At 56.3% G+C, this 20,592-nt stretch overlaps 2 protein-coding genes across 5 annotated transcripts in view; both read right to left on the bottom strand.

Moving 5' to 3' along the window:
- Nucleotides 1-5,653: 5,653 nt before the first annotated feature.
- TSPAN9 (tetraspanin 9) overlaps nucleotides 5,654-20,592 on the bottom strand; it is a 231,747-nt gene continuing 216,808 nt past the window's right edge. For all 4 annotated transcript variants that reach the window (XM_034935188.3, XM_034935187.3, XM_034935185.3 and 1 more), the window contains 6 exons: nucleotides 13,594-13,785; nucleotides 13,140-13,214; nucleotides 11,722-11,823; nucleotides 10,876-11,007; nucleotides 10,385-10,468; nucleotides 5,654-9,157 (listed from right to left, as the gene is read on the bottom strand). In XM_034935188.3, the coding sequence (XP_034791079.1) occupies nucleotides 9,086-9,157; nucleotides 10,385-10,468; nucleotides 10,876-11,007; nucleotides 11,722-11,823; nucleotides 13,140-13,214; nucleotides 13,594-13,785 (657 nt within the window). In that variant the 3' untranslated portion in view covers nucleotides 5,654-9,085. The remainder of the gene's footprint in view (nucleotides 9,158-10,384; nucleotides 10,469-10,875; nucleotides 11,008-11,721; nucleotides 11,824-13,139; nucleotides 13,215-13,593; nucleotides 13,786-20,592) is intronic.
- LOC103786388 (uncharacterized) lies at nucleotides 6,672-8,996 on the bottom strand. The gene is made up of 4 exons (XM_055095205.1): nucleotides 8,819-8,996; nucleotides 7,698-7,862; nucleotides 7,452-7,518; nucleotides 6,672-7,164 (listed from the first exon to the last, which is right to left on the bottom strand). The coding sequence occupies exons 1-4, from the start codon at nucleotides 8,994-8,996 to the stop codon at nucleotides 6,672-6,674; spliced, it is 903 nt and encodes a 300-aa protein (XP_054951180.1).

Raw genomic sequence — 20,592 nt, 5'->3', positions numbered from 1 at the left:
GAACCCCACACCTGGTGTGGTGTGAACCCGACACAGCCTGGCCACGTGCTGTGTGAACAGGTGGATCCACCCGAGGTCCAGCGGGGACCCGCTCCACACGAGAGCCCCAGCCCTGCCCTGCTCTCCTGTATCTTCAGGACCTCCTTGGCCAACGTTCAGTCATTCACTCAACAGCCACAGCAGCAGCCTCTGACTGTCTGGATGTTGAACAGGGGAAGGAAGCCAGCCCAGGGCACGCTCACCGTCATCTGTCCCATTGGACCTGGACATCTACTCACCTCCACCATCACTGAGAGTGTGTGTGTACCGAGGAGGAACAAGTACCACTCCAGGACCCTCCCTGCTGCACAGCACTGTCAGTGGTTGGTGACTGCTGTCCCCACAGCCCTGGGCCTTGTCATCCGGGCAGGCAGTGAGAAGCTGTGCTGAAGCTGTGCCTTGGTGGCTGCCGGCTGGCCTGTCAGCTGCCACTACTTCCTAGCAGGTACTGATGCCTCATGTCAGCCCCAGCTGGGCTGTCACTGCTGCCTCAGGGTGCCTCGAGCTGGGGACCCTGGTTCTCACTCTCTCTCCACAACTGAAAAGAGTGAGGCTGCTGGTGGGGAGGCGAGGGCACAGGGGCCAACAGCCATTTTCCTCTTAGAAGCAAACACATGAGGCCGGGTGTGGTGGCTCATGCCTGTAATCCCAGCACTTTGGGAGGCCGAGGTGGGCAGATCACTTGAGGTCAGGAGTTCGAGACCAGCCTGGCCAACATGGTGAAACCCCATCTCTACTAAAAATACCAAAAATTAGCCTAGCATGATGCCAGGTGCCTGTAATCCCAGCTACTCAGGAGTCTAAGGCACGAGAATCGCTTGAACCCAGGAGGCCGAGGTTGCAGTGAGCCAAGATTGCGCCACTGGACTCCAGCCTGGGCAACAAAGTGAAACTGTATCAAAAAAAAAAAAAAGCAAACACACAAGAAGCCCCTACTTCTTTTTCCTCCTGCTTCTGTCACTGGTCAAGCCCTATCTGGCAGTGACCTGAGCAGGAAGGAGAGGACCTGCGGAGCATCCGGTGGGAGGCTTTGCACCAGACCAGGGGAGAGGAGGGAAAGAGTGAAGCGGGAACCCAGCCCTTTCCATTAGCAAGGTACAAACCATGCCACTGCACTAAGGGCATAACACAGCCAGCCAGACCCAAAGGGTTTATGTTCCCATGATGGGGGTGAGGAACAACTTCGCTGGGACTTTTAAAATCTTGAGAATAGCTCAGGAATCTCTAATCTTCCTTTAGAGAACCCTGAGTTGGAGGCCAGAGGTCAAACCCAACACACTCTCTTGGAGGGGCCATCTGGTAAATAAGAAGGCTGAGTCCTTTCAGGAACTAGGGTCCCTTGCCAGAGAAAAGAAATATATTGAGAACATGTAGACACTCCCTGACTTACGAAGGCGTCACATCCCAATAAACTCATCATAAGTTGAAAATACCATAGGTCAAAAATGCATTTAATACCCCTAATGGCCGGGCGCGGTGGCTCACTCCTGTAATCCCAGCACTTTGGGGGGTCGAGGCGGGTAGATCACGAGATCAGGAGATCAAGACCATCCTGGCCAACACGGTGAAACGTCTTCTTTACTAAAAATACAAAAAATTAGCTGGGCGTGGTGGCGGGTGCCTATAGTCCCAGCTACTCGGGAGGCTGAGGCAGAAGAATGGCGTGAACCCGGGAGGCGGAGCTTGCAGGGAACCCAGATCACGCCACTGCACTCCAGCCTGGGCGACAGAGCGAGACTCCGTCTCAGGAAAAAAAAAAAAAACCCTAACCTACAACATCACAGCTTAACCTAGACAAACTTAAATGTGCTCAGAACACTTGCATTAGCCCACAGTGGGCAAAATCATCTAACACAAAGCCCACCTTACAGCGAAGTGTTGAGTATCTCATGTCGTTTATGGAATGCTGCACTGAAAATGAAAAACAGAATGGTTGTATGTGTACTCGAAAGAAAGTGATAAGCGTTTTTACTGAATACCTATGACTTTCACACCATCATAAAGTCAAAAAATCATAAACTGAACCATTATAAATTAGGGACCAACTGTATTCTGATTCCAGAAATTGAGTGGAGGAGTTGAGGTGGGAGTAGGGAGGCAAAGGACAATGAGCTTCCTGAGGTCATTAAATCAGAGCGTGTGGGCTGCAGTTCCCCTCGACCACCAAAGCTAGCCTGGCCTTGCTCTGGACACTGCTGTAGGCTGTTCCAGAACTCAGTAACCAGAAGAAAAATCTCCGGGCAACAGGTGGTAACTGCAAGACCCGGCCACAGGCCACTGTGCGGCCTTCGTGTCCCCGTTCACCTCTCTCCTCTGCACATAGGGCCAAGGAAAACGAGGCAGTGCCCAGCTCTGCCCCAGCTGGCTCTCAGCTACCTGGTAGTCTCTGGGCTGCAAAGGAGAGGTTCCAGGGCGTCAGCTTCAATCAGGAGGGCTTGGCTCCAGCGTGCCCTGTGGAGTGCTGTTACTCTTTTTGTTAGCTTTAGGAGACAATAGTCTATCTCGCTCCTGTCATTAAAGTCAGCAAAAATGAGATGGCTAAATCAATAGCCTACCAAGCTTTGCTGACGGCTTTAAGAAGGGACCATCGCAATGTCAATATTTTTGTGTCCAAAATGACATTTATTTAATCTGGCTTCCTTCTTGCTTCTGTGGAATATTGAGTGTTGCTGCTGAGCCAGCCCAGGGCAAAACAAAGGCATGGGGAAGCCTGTTCCCTGAGCCCCTGCGGGCAGCTCACTCTCCCTTCATACACCAGCGCCCCTTCCCAGACCGCTCTCCTGTGTCCTTGGGCTGAAAGCTGCTCTTCCTTGGGGTCCTGCCTTTCATGTGGCGACCCAGGTTCAACCAATTTCTTGCCAAGCACCTATCCTGGTCCAGGAACAAGCCGGATGCCTCTACATACATGTCTCCATTTAATCCCCACAACAAATCTATAAAATAGGCATTATCCTCATTTGCAAATAACAAAACCAAGACAAGTTCCGAGGCTCACAGGGACACCAAATGCAAACTGGGAGTTTAACCCGGGTCCTCTGGCACCCACATCAGTGCTCCTTCCATGCACACCTTGGTGCATCTCTGATGGTGAAAGTTTAAGCACAGTGACAGCCGATAAGACTGTTTTGGTCAGGAGGAGCCTAGATCACATTTATGGAAGCATTTTGCAAGCTGTGCAGCTCAACACAAACAAAGAGATTTAACTGCACCATGCTGATCTCTGTCATCTCCTGCACAGAAGCACCGAACCCAGAAAACACATTCATCCATCCATTTGATGCAAACAATTAGTCATCTGCCTGTCCGGGTTGAGGGTGTCATGCTGGGCGAGTGGCAAGAACGCTCCTTCTCTTTGCATAAATCTAATTAACCACCAAGGCTCACAGATTCTCCTGTGCATCTCTCAAATCTTCCGGCTTCATCTCCATCCCACTGCCCTTCCCTAAGGCTCCATCGTCTGTCACCTAAATCACTGCGGCACCTGTGCCTGGTCCCCCGGTGGCCTCCCCTGTCCCTGACAACTCTCCACACTGCAGCCACAGCCAGCTTTCTAAAGGCTACATCTGAGCCTGTCACGCCTGGGCTTAAAGCCTTTCCACAGCTCCTACTGTTCTCAGCCTGAACTTCAAGTTCCTTGGCCTGGTTCTCAAGGTTGTGATCTGGTGGTCACCCCCATCTCCAGACCTTCACCTTCACCCTTTGCGCTCCAGCTCTGTGGACCACAAGCATCCACAGGACACATCTCCTGCCTCTCCTTGCCAGGTGAACACCTCCACCTTCAGCCCTTAGCTTTGACATCACCTGCTCTGGAGACCTCACTTCCCCAGGTTCAGCCAGTGACTGTCCCCCAGGGCTTCCCAGTGCCCTGGGAACATTGCTGCCACTACTTACTTGCAATCACAGGCACTCTTCTGGGGTCCCCACTAAATGGTCGGCTCTGAAAGTGCAGGGACTGGGTCTGTGTCGTCCACGACTGTGTTCTAGGTGCCTGGCACGAGTGAGTATTCAGTAAGTCTTTGGGCAAACAGACATTTGTCTGTGCAAGCGCCACTGTTGGCCCCATGGAAAGCTGGCGGGGCTCAGAAGCCACCCTTTCTCACTTGCCCTTTGCTGAGCACCAATGGGGAGGCAGTTCCATCACAACACACAAGAGTGGGGGCGCAAAGGAGGGACCCCCCACCCCAGGGTCATCTCAGCCACTCCCTAGACCGAGGAGCCCAGACCCAGCCCAGAGGTGCTAGCCTCGTCACTAGAAGTCCCCAGAAAAAGAAGATGCTCCTCTCCCGCACAGCCAGGGCAACCAGAGCCGAGGGTTAAGAGAACAGCCAGTGTGTTCCATTGCCTGGAAGCCCCAAAACACAGCACAGTGACCCAGTGGGCATCTCAACAGGCCTGGGGGCAGGAGCGAGAGTAAGAATGAGCAGAGACAGGGTGGCATCCACCCAAATTCCTATGAGCTGGTTTGTCCTCCGCAGACGATGAGGGGGTCACCTGCTCCTCAGCCATGATCAATCCTGACCCTACAGCCACAAAGTCTCTCTCGGTAAATATCCTGGGGAGGTTCCCAGGGACATCACTCCAGCTGGACCTTAGACAGAGGGTGGCTCAGACTCAAGGCACCGTCTCTGGAGGCTCTGGGACACAGCGGCTGCAGGAGGGGGCCCCGGAGGTTGATGTTTTGGGATAATTCTGTGTGGACCTGGCCACTCCCTTGAGAAGGTGGGAGATGGAGTTCCACAGGCAGAGCGGTTTCAAGATGCTCACCTCCAAAGCTCCAACTGCTCTCAGACCCCCATGCACACTCACCCTCACGCCTGCCTCCACCCTGGGGACATGAACACAGTGAGGACCAGCAAGGGGAGTTCTGAGCTTCTCATCTGCAACTTGTCACCTTGACTGACAGCCAAGGAAACCCCACACACCAGGACCCCAACCAAGGCCGCGGGAGACTTCGACTGCAGGAAGGCGGCAACGTCAGTGGCCCAGCCAGCAGCTCTTCCTGCTCGCGGTTTTAATGGCCTTCCCTGCTGACCATCCTCATCCTGATTTTGTTCCTTCTTTGAGGCTGTCCCAGTCACCCTGAAAAGGCCAAGACACACTGTGAGGCCCCCTCAGTCCTAGGAGACATCAAGGTCAGATGAACCCCGGGAACATCACAGGGATTGGGAAGAAGACTGTTTCTGAAACTGACAGCCCCCACCCCTACAGGAAGCCCCTTACCCTACTGGAAGCTGCTAGTGGCTTATTCCATACCCGTCCCACGATACACTTCGGGGCCTGGCCACAGGACTGGCCATGTGTGATGGGTGATTGGTACGGAGACAGGACTTCAGCCTCTCAGGCAGAAGACCTCGGGCACTGGGACTGCCCCCTGATCCAGCCTGTTTCGAGGGGGGATGTTAGGATTCCTCAGGCACCCAGAGAGGACAGAGACCCTCCCCACGCCAGCAGATATGTGACCTGGGCCCCAAAAGAGAGATGAGGTCCCCCTGGGGGTGTGTCTTGGATGAAGGGTAGGAGTGGTATCTGATCCCTCTGGGTCCCTCACACCAACCACGACCTAAGTCACAGTTTTGGCTGAGTGAATAAAACACACCACTGAGAGACAGCCTGCTGTGCTTTTGACACTTTATCCGTTTTTATTTAAAAACATGCTAAAAACATGGTGTTCCATAAAGCCAGGACCAGGATGAAGGAACGCACAGATACGGCATTGCAAGCAGAAAGTGCATCTGAAACCAACAAGCGTGCTCACCCTGCTCTCCCTCCCGTGCTGCCCGGGGGCAGGCAGGTGGGCAAAGAGGGGGCAGGAAGCCCCCCAGGCCTCACCTCCTGAGTCCCCAATCAGGGCAGGGAGGCCAGGCCCCACCCTGGACTATTGCCTCACTGCAGTGGGGAGGAGGAAAGTGGGGGGCACGGGAACACAAGGGCTGGCCGGACTCTGAGAAGCTGAGGGACAAAGAATGGACCCCAAGCACCTCACGCCCAGCTCCCATCCTATGCCACGTCCCTGCTAGTTAGCACCTCCACCAGTGGGTGGGCAGGGGCTGGAGAGGAGGGGACAGCCACTTCCATCCACCCAGACTGCTCTTGGGCCACCAAAGCCTGGAAAGATGGCCACCTAGTTCCAAGTCAAACCAGGACACCTGCAAGAGGGTCCGGGGCAGGGCTGCCTTCCAGAGAGCCTGAGACGCAGGCCCATGCTGGAGGGAGAGGGGGTGACACGGCTCAAGCTGGGGGAGGGGTGCAGGGGGAGACTTGCACCGTGACACCTGCTTCCACCACCCAAGAGCAGTTCTCAGCCTGTGCCCGCTCACCCCCGCTGCAGGATGGCTGCAGAGAAAGGCTGAGTCTGCAGCGGATGCCCCCCTGCAGTCCTCTACAAACCCTGAGGGACTTTCTGAGACAAGTGTGTAAATTGCTCACATCAGACCTGATTGAACTAACTCTGGCAAAGGGAGCCGTGAGTGAGGGAATTCTCTCAGGGGAATTCTGCCCCAGTGAGATCACAGTCAGGAGAAACTGAAGAGAGGCTGTGCCACCTTCACTGGCATCGCTGGGTGTGGCCCTCTGAGCGGAAGGGGCTTGGAGGAACACCCACTCTGTGCACACAGACTCCCGCCCAATGTAGACTAAGCCAAATAACAAAACGGCCAAGCGCAGAGTGAGTAAAGAAGGCAGCGTGGGGTCCTGTAGATGAGGCTCTGCAAACAGACGGATGAGGTGGGGGCTGGTGGGGGCACTGCGGCAAAGGCTCTGGGGCCAGAGGCCACCCCTGAAGCACTCCAGAAACAGAAAAGATTTTCAGGGAGGTTGCACATCTCCCAATGCACTAGGCTTTTGCTGTTGATATTAACAAAAATTAAAAATTGCATTGATAGGCATAAACCAACCCACCCACCCCACCCACAGCAAAAAACGCACGAGGCCTCGGGTCCCACCGTGCAACTGCAGCACTTGTGTGCTGAGTCTCTCCGCCCAGATGTGTCTGCTCCGGAACCTGCACTTTGGGGGTTCCTGCGGAGGCGGCTGAAACTCCTTACCAGGAAGCCAGGCCAGGGGACAAGGGCAGGGCAGCTTTGCTCAAATGTGGGCCTCCCCCGCGTTCCATCAGCACCGCTGCCCCTGTCTCAGGGAAGCGGTCTTTACCCTGCCCAACTCACAAGACCACCCTACTCTCCACTCCCACCCCCGCAAAACACGAATCCTGATAATGCCAACGGTTCTGTCCTCCTGTTCCCGATTTGTGTGTTACTTAAGGTGAACAGAGGAGTGACTGGTGCTGGGTGGCCGTGTCTCAGCTCTTGGATCAGACAGGCAGGTGGAGGCTGGAGAAGAGACCTGGCCCCAGTGGGAAACCAGGGTGACAAGACAAACTGTATAGGAAAGGCAGCCGCCCACCAAGGTCCCACCTGATCAAGTGCAGCAGACGCTGGCTAGCGGGTGAGGTCCCCGTGCTCAGTCCCACGGATTCGCGACCTTTTTGAACGGCAAAACAGTAAGCCAGACCAGCTGCAGTTTGGAGGGGGCGCCCTGCTGCAGCTGAATCCCACTCCTGGCCTCACTCCCCAGCCCGTTTCTCTCCCAGGCCCAGCTCTGCACGTGCGTGACTCCAGCTGCTTTCTTCCCGTGGCTCCGGCAACAAGAGCCAGTCTGACCTCTCTTGGGTTTTCTGTATTTCTTCTCCTTGGGATCACAGATGATATAATCGCCACCCAACCCACTGCTGATGTCCATGGCCCCAGGGAAGGAGGCGAAGATCTTGGGACCCAGGTGGACGTGATTCCCTCCTTCCCAGCAGGGCAACCCACAGCTGAGCAAGGCTGGTGGGGAGGACCGTGGGTCCTCACCCCTGTGGGTCCCCTGCCACTGTCCCAGCACAGCAAAACCTAAGGACTGCTTCCCCTTCCAGAAGCAAGGGAGAAAGTGAGCAGCATCCGAACTAGAGAGGTATTTGTCTGACAGTTTCTAGCAGGAATGTCTGTGAAATAACTGGGGTGTGCAGAACCTGTTGTGGGAATACCCACATGGGGTGGAAGGGGAAGCCTCGAGTGCCAGCAGAGAGCGGGAGGAAGGAAGAAAGAAAAAACCAACAACTGCTCATCAGTGAAAAGTCTAAGGACCCCTCTAGCTCTGCCACAGCACCGTGGGGCCCCCCTGCCCTGGCATTTCCAGCTCGATTGGTTAGCAAACGCCACCTCCCGTGCAGGGGCACCTCCAGCCTGCTTCACGCTCCACCCGCCTCTCCCAGGCTCCTGTCCTCAGACACCAGGCCTGGCAAGGTCCCGTGTCCTGTCCACACCCCCTTCTTCCCACACGTTCTGAGGGCGCAGGCGCGCCCCATCCGAGAGCCTCCTGGGTGTCGCACGGTGGTCTGTCCTGATAGAGACTGGACAGATGTCCTCTCTTCCCACCCATCCCTCACCCTCAGGGGAAAAAAGTCAAACCATTAAAGAAATCAACACAGTAAAAAGTTACAAATCAGAAATCTAACCCTAAACTTATCTGAGAGATAATATTCCTGAATAATCATAGAGTAAAATAAAATAAAAAAGTTACATTGTAAGGTATAAAAAGCCTGGGCGAGATGCTCCAGGGGCCTTGCCCAGAGGCCGGCAGACCCCCGCCCCGCCAGGTGCCCCATGGTGGCACCCCCCGCTGGGGCGGTATCTCCACGGGGCGGGCACTCTGCTCCCCACCCCATGTGGGGACAAAGTGTCAGTGTGAGGAAGGGCAGGGGCAGAAGCCCATCAGTGCTGGGGGTTCCTCCTGAGCGCACCCCAGCCCACCCTGTCGTCTTTGGCAAATACGCATATGCAGATGCAGGAATCCAGGGGCCCCGAGCCCCAGGTCTCCGTGTGCCTCCTCCTCCCTGGCACTCCACCCACTGAGAAGTCCGAGGCTGAGGCAGGGTAGGTGGGGTAGGGCAGGCTGTGGGGGGTGGGTGCAGGGGTCATATCTGGAGAGTGCAGGCAGGCGACACAAAGCTCAATCCTCTTCCCTCCACAGGGCAGCAGGGCGGGGTGGGCACTCCCGGCCAGCCCGCTCATGCGTCGTACTTCTTACCAGTCCGGTGGATGTGCTGGAAGAGGGTCATGGAGAAGGCCATGCCCAGGATCTGAAAGACACGGGGAGGGGCCTGAGGCAGGAGCTGCAGCAGACTGGACCTGACCTCAGCCCCGAGAGGCTTGGGATGTCACAGGGCACCTAGAGCAAGCGGGGATGGCCACTGGTGTGCCAGGAAAATGCTTATGGAATGAAGACATGAAGAAAACCATGAACAGAGGTCACCCTGGAGACACACACAGGTGAACTCTGGCTCAGCCTCGTGGGGCTGTTAGACCAGAAGCCATCGAACCTCTGCGGGATGCACACGCGTGCCTACTCAGAGGGGCGCGGCAAGCACGGAATGCACGGAGGACCTGGCTCTACGTGGGGGCTCACAGGAGCCAAGGTGGGGAGTGGGAGGTGGCAGGGATCATTCAGGACTCAGGCCAGCCGGGCACGGTGGCACTTTAGGAGGCCAAGGTGGGAGGATGGCTTGAGATCGGCCTGGGCAATAGAGGGAGACTCCATCTGTTTTTGAAAAAAAGTTGTAAATCATTCAGGTATGGTGGTGTATATGCCTGTAGTCCCAGCTACTTGAGAGGCTGAAGTGGGACGACGGCTTGAGCCCAGGAGTTTGTGGCTGCAGCGAGCTATGACGGCGCCACCGCACTCCAGCCTGAGCAACAAAGTGAGACCCTGTCTCTTAAAAAAAGAAAAATAAAGGACTCCTGTCAAGCCTCTCTTGTCTGCTTGTGGAATACATGGTGCGATGTCTTGGCAGCAGCAGGGCTGTCTTTCCAGTGATGTGTGCTCAGGACCATGTCACTACTTGTTTGTGTCCCTTCCCTCCTGAATCCTCAAAGGAGCTGGGGACCCAGAGGAGTGCAGAAGGCAGAAGGAAGCCCGGTGTGGTCTCACGGTCACCACAGAGAGTGTGCCATGTGCACAGGCTGTAAAGATGGTGACCGGGGGACACTGTGTGTGTCTTGCATGGCTCTCTGAGCTCAAGGTTTGGGCAGAACTGGGGGAACCCACGGGGGTTGACTCCAGCTTCAATATCCCAGCCTGGGCCTGGCCACAGGCAGCCCTGAGCACCACTTTCAGTGCTGAGTAGACACGTGCTCTCACATCAGAGCTCTGCGGAAACGGCGGCAGGCACAGCTGCTAAGCTTGAATAGCTGTGATGAATTCCAGACCCTCCGCCGTGTACCAACACTGCTTTCACTTCTCTGTGCTTCCTTCCCTCTGCGGCTGAGGCCAGCAGGGTGGGCGAGGCTGCTGGGGACGCCCCTCTTACCTGCATGATGAGGATGCACATCCCCACCGTGCCCAGCACGTGCTTATTGTCATCGAACCACATCTTCAGCTTTTCATAGCAGCCCTGGGGAGCGAGGCCCACGAGGTTAGGGTCCCAGCCCAAGCACGCGCTCCCTGCAGCCCAGCCCCCACCTCACTCTCTCCTTCCACCTCGTCCTCGCTCTTACCTCCCAGCCCTCCCTGGCCTCAGCCCTGTCCCCCTCCCTTGGTGCAGCCTCCGCCCCACCCGCAAGGCCAGCTGCAGAGCCTCAGACCCCATTCAACCCCTCACCCTCTGACTCTCCCAACTGTGGGTCCAGCCCCACCCCCCATTTTCCACCTGTCTTTTGGCTTTATTTTTGTGAGCCCCCGCCCCACCCCACATTCAGCCAACCTCTTAGTGTCCGGGGCCCAGCCTCCCCTATAGGGCTCCCCGTGCCGGGGCATCCACACACGGGCTCTTGGACCCAAGCGGTCCATCCCCAGCCTCACCGTTCTCCACAAAGGCGTGGTGGCATTGCGCCCGCAGCCCTGGGAGTTCTCCATGCAGCAGCGGTCGGGAACCGTGTTCTCCCCCAGCACTGGGTACCAGTCTGTGTAGTCAGTGACACCACAGCATCGCATCTGGCCGGCAGGAATGGAAGGGGCGGTCAGACATGCCATGGCCCGCCCCTTCCTCCCCAGGGCCTTCCCCTGCCCAGGCCAACCCCAGTCCCCGCAAAAGTGGCCACCCTGCAGTTAAGGGAGGAGACAAAGGGCTTGCTTCTTGTCCCTTCTTTGGGCTTCAGCCGGGCCCACTGGAGAAGTGAGCGAGCACTCCTTCCTGGAGACCAGAGCCGGAGAGGGCAATGCAGCCCACCCCTCGGGCTGGGCCCCTGGGCTCAGCCCTGTGCTTGCCCACCAGCACCTCTGCTCTTTCTGTAAACCGTCCCAAGCTGACTGCCACCCAACCCCCTGCCGGCCCCTCCCCAGGGCTTAAAATGGGAGCATCTGGGACTATGGACTTGTTCTCCTCCTAGAGCCAGGGCCTCCTCACCTAAGCCAAGCCCCATCATGGAGGCAAATCTGTTGCTAAAATAAATTCAGTCATTCATCCCAAAGCTCAGCCACAGCTCTCTCAGGCCTGCCCCTCCTGTATCCTCATCCCTCCCTGGCTGTACCTTGCTGTATCACATCTGACTCAGCAGTTCAGGCAAATGCCCCCGTGGGTACCACCCCACTCCCGGCTAAAATCCAGAAAGCACAGGTGCCCGGCCAGGTCACCCGGGAAGGCAGCTAGAAGTACCGGCCGCCACCCCTCCTCCCTGCCTGGCCCCACCAGGGCGGCCCAGCCCGCACCTCAGCCTGGATGATGTTCCAGGCGTTCTTCAGCCCCACGTTGTTCTCGGTGTGGTACAGCAGCAGGCCTTCCTTCAGGTCCTTCTTGGCGTTCTCGTTCACCTGCCAGGCGGAGGGACACAGTGAGACGGTTGGAACCAGGACGCAGCTCGTCTCTCCAGCCCACCTCAGGTCACCCAGGATGGTGGGTGACAGATGAGGAGTGAGGAAGGCAGGGGAGGCAGCTGGTCTGGAAGGCCCTGCCCACTGGGGTGGGGGCCTCTGCTGGCCCAACAGAGGTGCGGGGGTAGGCACACACTCCCAGTTTCAGAATACAGCAGGCTCTGGTGCACCCACCGCCTCCCGGCAGAGCTAAACTCAGGGCCAGGGCTGTAACACCCAGAGGCAAAAAAACACACCACGTGCCTCCACTCCCCCATCCCAGGACCAGCCACACACACAGGCCACTCTGCCACCCCCGCCCCCCACTACACAGCTTCCCCACAGACTGCCCCTCTCAAAACACACCCTGGGAACTAGAGGGAGGAAGACAGGTCATGTGACCTTCACCTCCCTCACCGCTGTTCTACCTGATGTTGAACAGCAGCATCTACTCATGGCGTTGTTGTTAGAATGAAGGGAAACAATTCTCATAAAAGGGCCAAGAACAGGGCTGGCACAGAGAAACCTCTCCACATTGTTCTTTCTTCCCTTTCACGAGTGCAAAACTAAAAGATTATTCTTTCTCATCCTAACGATGTCTCTAACTTTCAGTGTGGCTCAGGCAGCTATTTCAAGAACTGCTCCTTACACAGTTCTGGAGTGCATGGTACCAAAGGGCCTGCCACGCCCCAAGAGACTGAAATCCCGGCCAACCTCGCTCTTGACTGCGAACTGCCCAGCCTGGCGAGGTTACCAGGGGTCACCCACCATCCTCCTGAACCCAGGAGCAGCGCCCGTCCTCAAGGGCTCTAGTGCAGGAAACAGAGCTTCCCTGTGCCGTCAATCCTGCTCAGCCAGCATCGCCCAGAGAGTTCCTCCTTGTTTCTCATGGTTTGCTCTCAAATCACCCAGCCCAACCACCTGATGAGGTCTGAATCCCTTCTCCAAGTAGCTTAATTCCTTCCAGTGAGAGGGAGCTCACTAGCGCCAGAGGCAGCCCACTGCCATCTCTGGTCATGCAGAGGATTCCACTTCCTGGGACTATACAAAGTCAACTCTCCCATCCTCCAAATTTGCCTGCCCCATGCTGCCCCCATCAAAACCTTCCATCTGCTCTTTCCTTGGTAGCTTTCCCAACCTTTGGTTCCATCTTCCTTTCTGCACAGGTGCTGCTTGCCAGCACTCTTCCTCTGGCCAGGGAAGGGACCCTGGCCTGCTTGGCCCAACTCTAAGGGCAGTGACATTCCATATGCCCCCTCCCATCTGGTAAGGCTTACCTTGTCCATGTAGACAAAGAAGAGGATGAGTAAGATCAGCTCTGCTAGGAGGATGACCAACAGGACGATGAAAAACTGGAAAGGAAAGGGCCAGGCATGGGTAGGTGGTAATGGGCAGGGCTGAGGACAAGGAAGGTGTGGAAGGCAGGGACAGGCGGCGCCTAGGTGGGGCTTCCCAGGTCTGGGAGAAGCCAGCTCCTCCTGAGGAAACCCAGATAGCTAGGACAGGGACATAAAGGAGCTGACTAATCAGGGAGTGGGAGGGACAACTAGGGGTAGGCATAACCAATCATGAGGAGGAGGGGTGTGGTCAAGCCTAGAACGTTCTAGAAGCAGTTTCACTGGGCTCAGGTTGGACACCCAGGTGGCTAATATTCCAGGTCTTGCCTGTCCCAGGGGTCCAAGTGCAAGGAGATCAGGAGTTGGAGGGGCTGGGGATTTGGACAGAACTTACGCTGAGGAGGAGGCACTTGTTTTCCTTGATGGCCCCTAGGCAGCCGAGGAAGCCCGTCACCATGACAATGGTGCCTATGGCGATGACCAGGTTGGCTGCAGACAACGAAGGGAAGCTGGGGGAGAAGGTGGCAAAGTTGCCTTGGGACACGGAGAGCCAGATGCCCACTCCCAGCAGCCCACAGCCACAGAGCTGGAAAGGAAGGAAAGCCCATTAGCCTGGTGCTGCTCTCACACTCGTCAATGGACCTGGGAACACTGCAGGTCCCCACCCATGCTCTGAGACACAGACAAAGTGAGAACCGACAAGGTGAGAACGGGACTACCGTCAGGCTGCAGACCCGAAGCATGTCAGCTGTGTGACCCAGACGGTCCCCTAGCCTCTCTGTGCCTCAGTCTCCCCATGTGACAACGGAGACTGTGCCAGTTTCAAGAGCCTCCCAGGTCATTCTGAGGATGGATTAAACCACACAGAGGCAAAAGTGCGTAACAAATACATGGAAGGTACTGGACACATGTGAGTGGTTAGGTTACTCTGCGTGATAGAGAAGAGGCCCCAGTGTCCAAGACGGAGGCCTGGTGAGAGGGGAGAACTGGGGTCAGGAAAAGCAAGAAAGACTTCATCTCTGGAGGTGGGAAGGGACCCTCGGAGTCGGGTTTCTTGGAGCCAGAACTTCCAGCGACTGTGTCCTGTTACTCTGACCCGAAGGGCCATTTGTCCACTGGAGTCTGAAGAACAATTTCCCACAGATGGAGAAAGGAGGCAGTCATCGGCTGGCTGGGGGCCTGGCCAGTGTGCGGGACGTGGGAGTCCATGGCTGCCTTCACCACCCATCCAATAAGCTGGCCTCTGGCATGATCGGCCCCAAAACCAAACAGCAACTCTCCCCAACAGCACCCCTGGGGCTGCCGGCGCCACCAGCTCCACCTGGGGAAGCTTCCATTTCACCGGCTGCAAATCTCCACGTCTGCCTTATTTTATGCTCGATATAGCTGGCACTCCCCGACTCCCTCCGCCAGCTCATGGGAAGTGTGCTGAGTCTGAGGAGCCAATCAATCAGTGAAACAGTATTTACTGAGTGCCTACAGCATGCAGTGTGCCATGCCAGAAAAGCTACAACCACTTTAAAGACCTGTTTTCCAGGGGCCTCTGTTCTGGCTGGATGGGAGCAATCAAAGTGCAAAATCTACCACTCCCAGGTGGGATGGACTGGTGCCCAGTCAACGCTACGGGCGCTCAGAGGAGGCAATCACTGTCGCAGTCATGGAAGCCAGTTGAAGGAGGTAGTCCCTAAAGGGTGGGTGGACTAGGGGCAGATGGAGGACGAGAACATTCTATGCCAGGTGAAAGTGCAGGTGGTAAGGGCTTGGGAGTCACAGACCCAAACAGGACTCCCGGCTCCAGCTTATCCTGGTGGTGTGAGCTTGCAAACCTCTCGTATGCAGAGTGAGAATATCATCCCCTTCCTATTGGACTGCTGTGAGAATGAGATTGGAATAAGCTACGTGAAGTGGGTGGCCAGCTCCGGGCACTGCTTGCTGGAAAGGCACTTCCCAGGCAGCTGTTCTGTGCCAGGGCCTGTGCGGACTATGCTGACTCCAGGAATCAGCCCAGCCCCTGCTCTCAAGCTGCTCTGGTTCCTGGGAAGAAACAGAGGCTCAGGGCTGAGACAGGGCAACCCGCAATTAGGCAGGGTAGGGATGCCCATGGGAAGGTGAGGGGAGGGGACAGACGCCTCCCTGAGGAAGGGCATCTCCTTCGCTTATTCCTCCACCAACCCAAGTGAACACCTGCGTATTCAGTGCCAGGCCCTGTTCTCCGAGCTGGGGAGACAGTGGTACACCTCACTGGCAAAGACCCTGCCTTCACGAAGAGTAGATTCTTACAGGAGACACTGACCTTATGTAAGCAACAAATGACGTAACTTCAGTTGCTGACATGCGCCACGAAGAAAAATAAGGCAATGTAAAGAGCCAGAAAATAACTGGGGAGGGTGTGGGCAGCGAAGGTGTCTTGGAAGAGGTGGTGTTTAAGCAAAAACCCAAATAAACAGGGGGAGGGAGCAACATAACTATCTGGGGGAAGAATGTTCCAGACAGAGAGAACAGCAGGTGCAAAAGCCCCGGAGTGGGAAGGAGCCTGGCCAGCCAAGGAGGAGCACGCTGGCCGTGTGCTACAACAGTGAGTGAGGTGACACGTGGTAGGAGACAAAGCAGGCGGGGTGGCCGGGGGCCAGGCCAGCTGGGACCTCGCAGGTAAAGGAAACGTGCGAGTGTCCTCAGTGTGACGGGAAGGCCCCAGAGCTGGAGAGTGACATGATCTCACTGAGGTTTTCAGCAGATCACTCTGGCTGCTGTTTGGAGAAGCGACCGTGGGAGGGCCCGAGGGAGGCCAGGAGAGCAACTGGGAGGCTGCTGTGATTAGGCTTGGGTTTGTGGAGGAATAAGAAGGAGATGCCCTTCCTCAGGGAGGCGTCTGTCCCCTCCCCTCACCTTCCCGTGGGCATCCCTACCCTGCCTAATTGCGAGCCTCTCTTTCTTCCCAGGAGCCAGACCAGCTTGAGAGCTGGGGACGACTCATACCAGGGGGCTACGGAGGAGCGGTGAGAAATGGTCCAATTTGAGATGTTTTGAAGGTGGCACTGACAGGCCTTGCTGGGCTTTGAAGAATGAATAGGATTTTGATAAATGGGGAACCAGAAAGGTGGGCATGAAGAAAAAGGTAGGAACAGACACCGCCACGTATTACTAACCAAGAGACAGTGCAAGGAGCTGCAGGGGGTCCGAATGATTTACGTCCAGCAGCTGCCTGGGTCCTTCACACTGTGGAGAGTGGGCCTGTGCCTCCTGTCCCCTGGCGCAGCCCCACATGGAACCAGGTCAGGGCTCCCAAGGAATGGGCACACTCAGACCCACAGCATCGCCCAGCTGGGCCATCACAAAGCTTCGCCCGGGAACGGGGCTAGCCCCGCCTACGGCCACTAGATGGCGCTCCAGGCTGGTTCAGAAGCTCTGGGTTCGCCGGTGATGGCTGAAACTTTCATCCAAATAGTCACTCTGACTTTTCTTCAATCTGGTCGGTTTCTATGCTGCCGTCTCAATTTTTCTTTCATTAATCATACCATGGAGAATTTATGATCTTCATGCTGAAGATTTATGGCTCTAAAAGCCAGACCCTGGAATGAGTAAGCGGAAACCCCACTGCCGCAGGTACTCGCTGCAGGGGAGCTGCAGGGCGCCCCCACACACTGCAGCTGGAGACACGCAGGACCCCAGAGCTCAGAGCCTGGACCCTTCTCGGGCCTGGAAAAGTTCTCAAAGCACAGCCTTCTTCTGAAGCGGTTTCCCACTGTGGGTGTACCTGCAGGGGGGGGCCCCTTCCGAGCCCTCTCTCCACTTCCCTCCTGGGGGAAGTGCTGGGATGCTCAGGTACCTCTACCTAGGAAAACCTCTTAGGTCAGAAACTCCAGGACCTGGTCACCTCTCTTCAAACTGGTTCTCTGACTTCACACTCCACATCCTTTGATTTGGTCTTGCCAGACCCACCTGGGAGCCTTCTACCTCTCAGGGAACACAGCTGGTGCGCTGTCCCCAAATCTGCTTCCTTTCCCATTTCCTGTCCAAAGTCCTCCAGGCCCCCAGGAAAGATCTGCGGCCTACCCTACGGGGGCGCAATCTGGACTGGAAGGCTTCCTCTCCAAGCCCTCAAACCTGTTCCTGCCTCCATCACAGCTCCCGCCTGGCACAACTCCACGCATGGTGCACGTCTGCCCAGTGAGGAGGCCTGTGCAGTACAGCGGGTGCCACGCACATCCCCATTGCCATGCTCCCATCCTCAAGGGGCTCCTGCCGAGATGAGCCCTCTGCTCCCATCTTCTGATGGCCCAACACTAACAGAGCCTCCCAGCAAGAAGAAAACACAAAGGTCACGCCTTGATTTTCCAGGAAGCTAAGCGGGGGGACAAGGAAGTCCCCAGTCACACTGCTGGGCTGGGACAAAACCTTGGTTTCTGGCATTTGGTGCAGAAGCCTTCACTACCTGCTCCCAGGGGACCTCCGACTGACAGGGGACAGGCACCAAGACTGGGCCTTCGCCACAGGTCCCATGTCCAGATCACGGCCCCCACTGCCCTCCCTGCCCCTGGCCTCTAGTTTCCAGCCCAGCCTGCATAGAGCTGCCTGATTCTTTTCCTAAAATGCCTCTCTCATCATGCTGCTCCCTGGTGTGACCTTAAGATTCTTTAGCTCTCGGAGGCCCAATTTCCTTTAAAACTTGGGATTTGGACGAGATCATTTCTCAGGTCCCTGTGGCGCAGTCTTAGCCGAGTCTGAGACATGGTGCTCTCAGCCCTCAGCCCAGTGGTTCCCAATCAGGAGCAATTCTGCTCCCCAGGGAACATGTGGCATGTCTGGGGACGTTTTTGGTTGCCACAACGGGAGGGGCTGCTCCTGGCATCTGGTGAGTGGAGGCCAGGGATGCTGCTGAACACCCTGTGGCGCACAGGACAGCCCACACGGTCAAGAACTGCCTGGCCCCAATTGTCAATAGAGTTTGAGAAACCCCGCCCCCTACCCTATCCCCCCACGCCAGGCACCCACCCTTGGGCTGCCAACATCTTGAGAACAGCCATTGGAGAAAGAATCTGATGTGTTCCCTCCAGCAGTGGGGAAGGGAGAGCCAATGACAGCGATATGCCCAAAGATGCCAGCTGGTGAGCTGGGGACAGCCGGGGCTGAGATCGGGGAGGGAGCAAGGGCAGGAGGGAGGAGGTGATGGCAGAGACAGGTTGGCCATGAAGTCTTGGTGAGCCAGGCCTGCCCCGCACAGGCAGGAGGGCGGGAAGTCAGGAAGCTGACCTCTGAAGCCAGTGCAGCGGGCGGGAGAGGGTGCGGCAGGAGCAGGAGAGGGAGGTGCAGGGCAGGGGAGCCGCCTCTGGTGGAGGGAGCCCAGCATATAGCACAGGAAGGAGGCAAGGCCTGTCTGTGGTGGCACAGCCAAAGCTCAGGGCCGGAGAGCTTAGCTGGTGGCATTTGGGAAAATTCCCTTCCAAAACCAGGGGTTTGTCTCAGCTGAGATGACTGAGCTATAATCTAGCCCACGATGGGACAATCTGGGGTGAGGCAGGGTGACTCAGGGGATTGGGCCCCAGGCAATGCTAGCACCAACCCGCAGAAGGTCACCAGCCACTCCTGGTGTGGTCCAGGCCTGATTGATGCCCTCCCCGGAGCAGGAGCAGGTCCAGGGGCCAGCCTGAGTACCAAGCCTCCCCTGCCCCTTCCCCAACCGAAGGCATTTCAAAGTAACTTCAAATCAGGGCTACAAACAAATCCACATCCAAATTTGAGAAGACGAGTCCCATCCTTACATTTGCCAATGGCCTCCTTGAGGGCCAGGATTTGGGTCTGTTGTTTTTGTGGTTAAATCCGCAGAGCCTAGAGCAGGGCTGGCAACGCCTTCAAATCCCACAGGGCGATCTGGTCTGGGCCGTGCGCTGACTCCGGAGGAGGGAAAGGGTGCAGGCCCCCAGCACAGAGAAAAGCCTCAAGTCATCAGGCTGTATCAGGATCTTCTTTGTCATCAGGGGCCCATCCACAATACGCGCAGCAGGTAAACTGAGGCCCAGTCAGGCTATGGCCATACAGTGAGCCCACACTCCAGCCTCACCTCATTTGTTAAGTCTTGTAGTTAGCTAATATCCCCACGGTGTCTTCCTTGTCTTCAGTTTGAACCATGCTGACTGTGGTTTAAATACAGGCTTCTGCCACGTGTCGTTACGTATGTCTCACGCAGGCATCCTATTTCTCTGGGGGTGAGGGACACAATTCCCCCTTCAGGCTTCCCCGTCCTGAGCTTCTCCACCCACTTCCATGCTGCTTAGATCCCAGGGGCAGCCACTGCCCATATCTCATGGGTCCCATCGGTCTCCCACTGGTGGGAGCGGCCCCTCCCCAGGGATGACTCCTCTGCCAGCGCCGGGCCCACAGCAGAGGACACATCTAGGACCTCTCAGGCTTCTGTGTAGACTTGCTGCCTACCCTCACTAAAAACACACACACGGCCGGGCGCAGTGGCTCACGCCTGTAATCCCAGCACTTTGGGGAAAAAAAAAAACACACATGCACTTCCAGGACCCAGGTTTGTGTCTTATCCATTTTTCTTCCATTGTAGGGCCCAGAACATGCCTGGATTACTAGATAAATATTTGCTGGAGGAATGAATAAATGAATGAATGATGGGGATGGACGGAGGGGCCTGAGAAGGCCATAGCTGGGGAACAGGACCAGACCCAGACATGCAAATCCTCCTGAAAAAGCAGCCTCCTGTTCACCCCGTCTTCCCCACTCCTGGAACCCCCAGTGCCCTCGGGTTGTTCCCACCTCTGCTGCCCTATTTTAATCCCCACTGCCTCATGTGTCTGCAGAGCCCCACAAGGCACCTGGGCTTCTGGCATCAGATGTCACTGGTGGCCCCCGACCTGGCCCCCCTGACACCCTCATCCACTTTTTGCTAGCAGGAAATTTTCAAATGCTAGGACTCAGTGCTCCCTAATGTTTCTATGAGCCAAGGCCAGGCCCAACATTTAATGGCATTTAATAAATTAGTGGATGTGGAGAATTTTTTAAAAAGGAAAAAACCAAAACAGCTTTAATTTCACAGCCTGACATGCTGGCTAGTAATGAACCTGCCTGGCTCTGGAAGAAGCCAACCTGCCAAGAACTTCATCATGGGGAGCAGAGACAATACATCGGTGCCAGGAGCGCAGCCGCTGCTTTGTATTTCAGACACCCCTTGCCTCCAAGGGCCCCCGCAGCTCATTCATTCTCACAGCCATAAAGGGAGAGGCAGGAGGGGCAGGGAAGGCAAGAGAGCAGACGATGCCTCCAATTCTGCATGGAGAGAAATGAAGGGACAAAGTCACAGGCACATCTTTGCCAGAGTCACCCAGCAGGTAGGAGGACCACAGCACCTTGGAACCATGGAGTGGGATGCAGCCACACG

The sequence above is a fragment of the Pan paniscus genome, chromosome 10, assembly GCF_029289425.2.
Source record: "Pan paniscus chromosome 10, NHGRI_mPanPan1-v2.0_pri, whole genome shotgun sequence".
Taxonomy (NCBI): domain Eukaryota; kingdom Metazoa; phylum Chordata; class Mammalia; order Primates; family Hominidae; genus Pan; species Pan paniscus.
The sequence above is the reverse complement of the archived record's forward strand: the minus strand, read 5'-3'. Positions and strand labels throughout refer to the sequence as shown.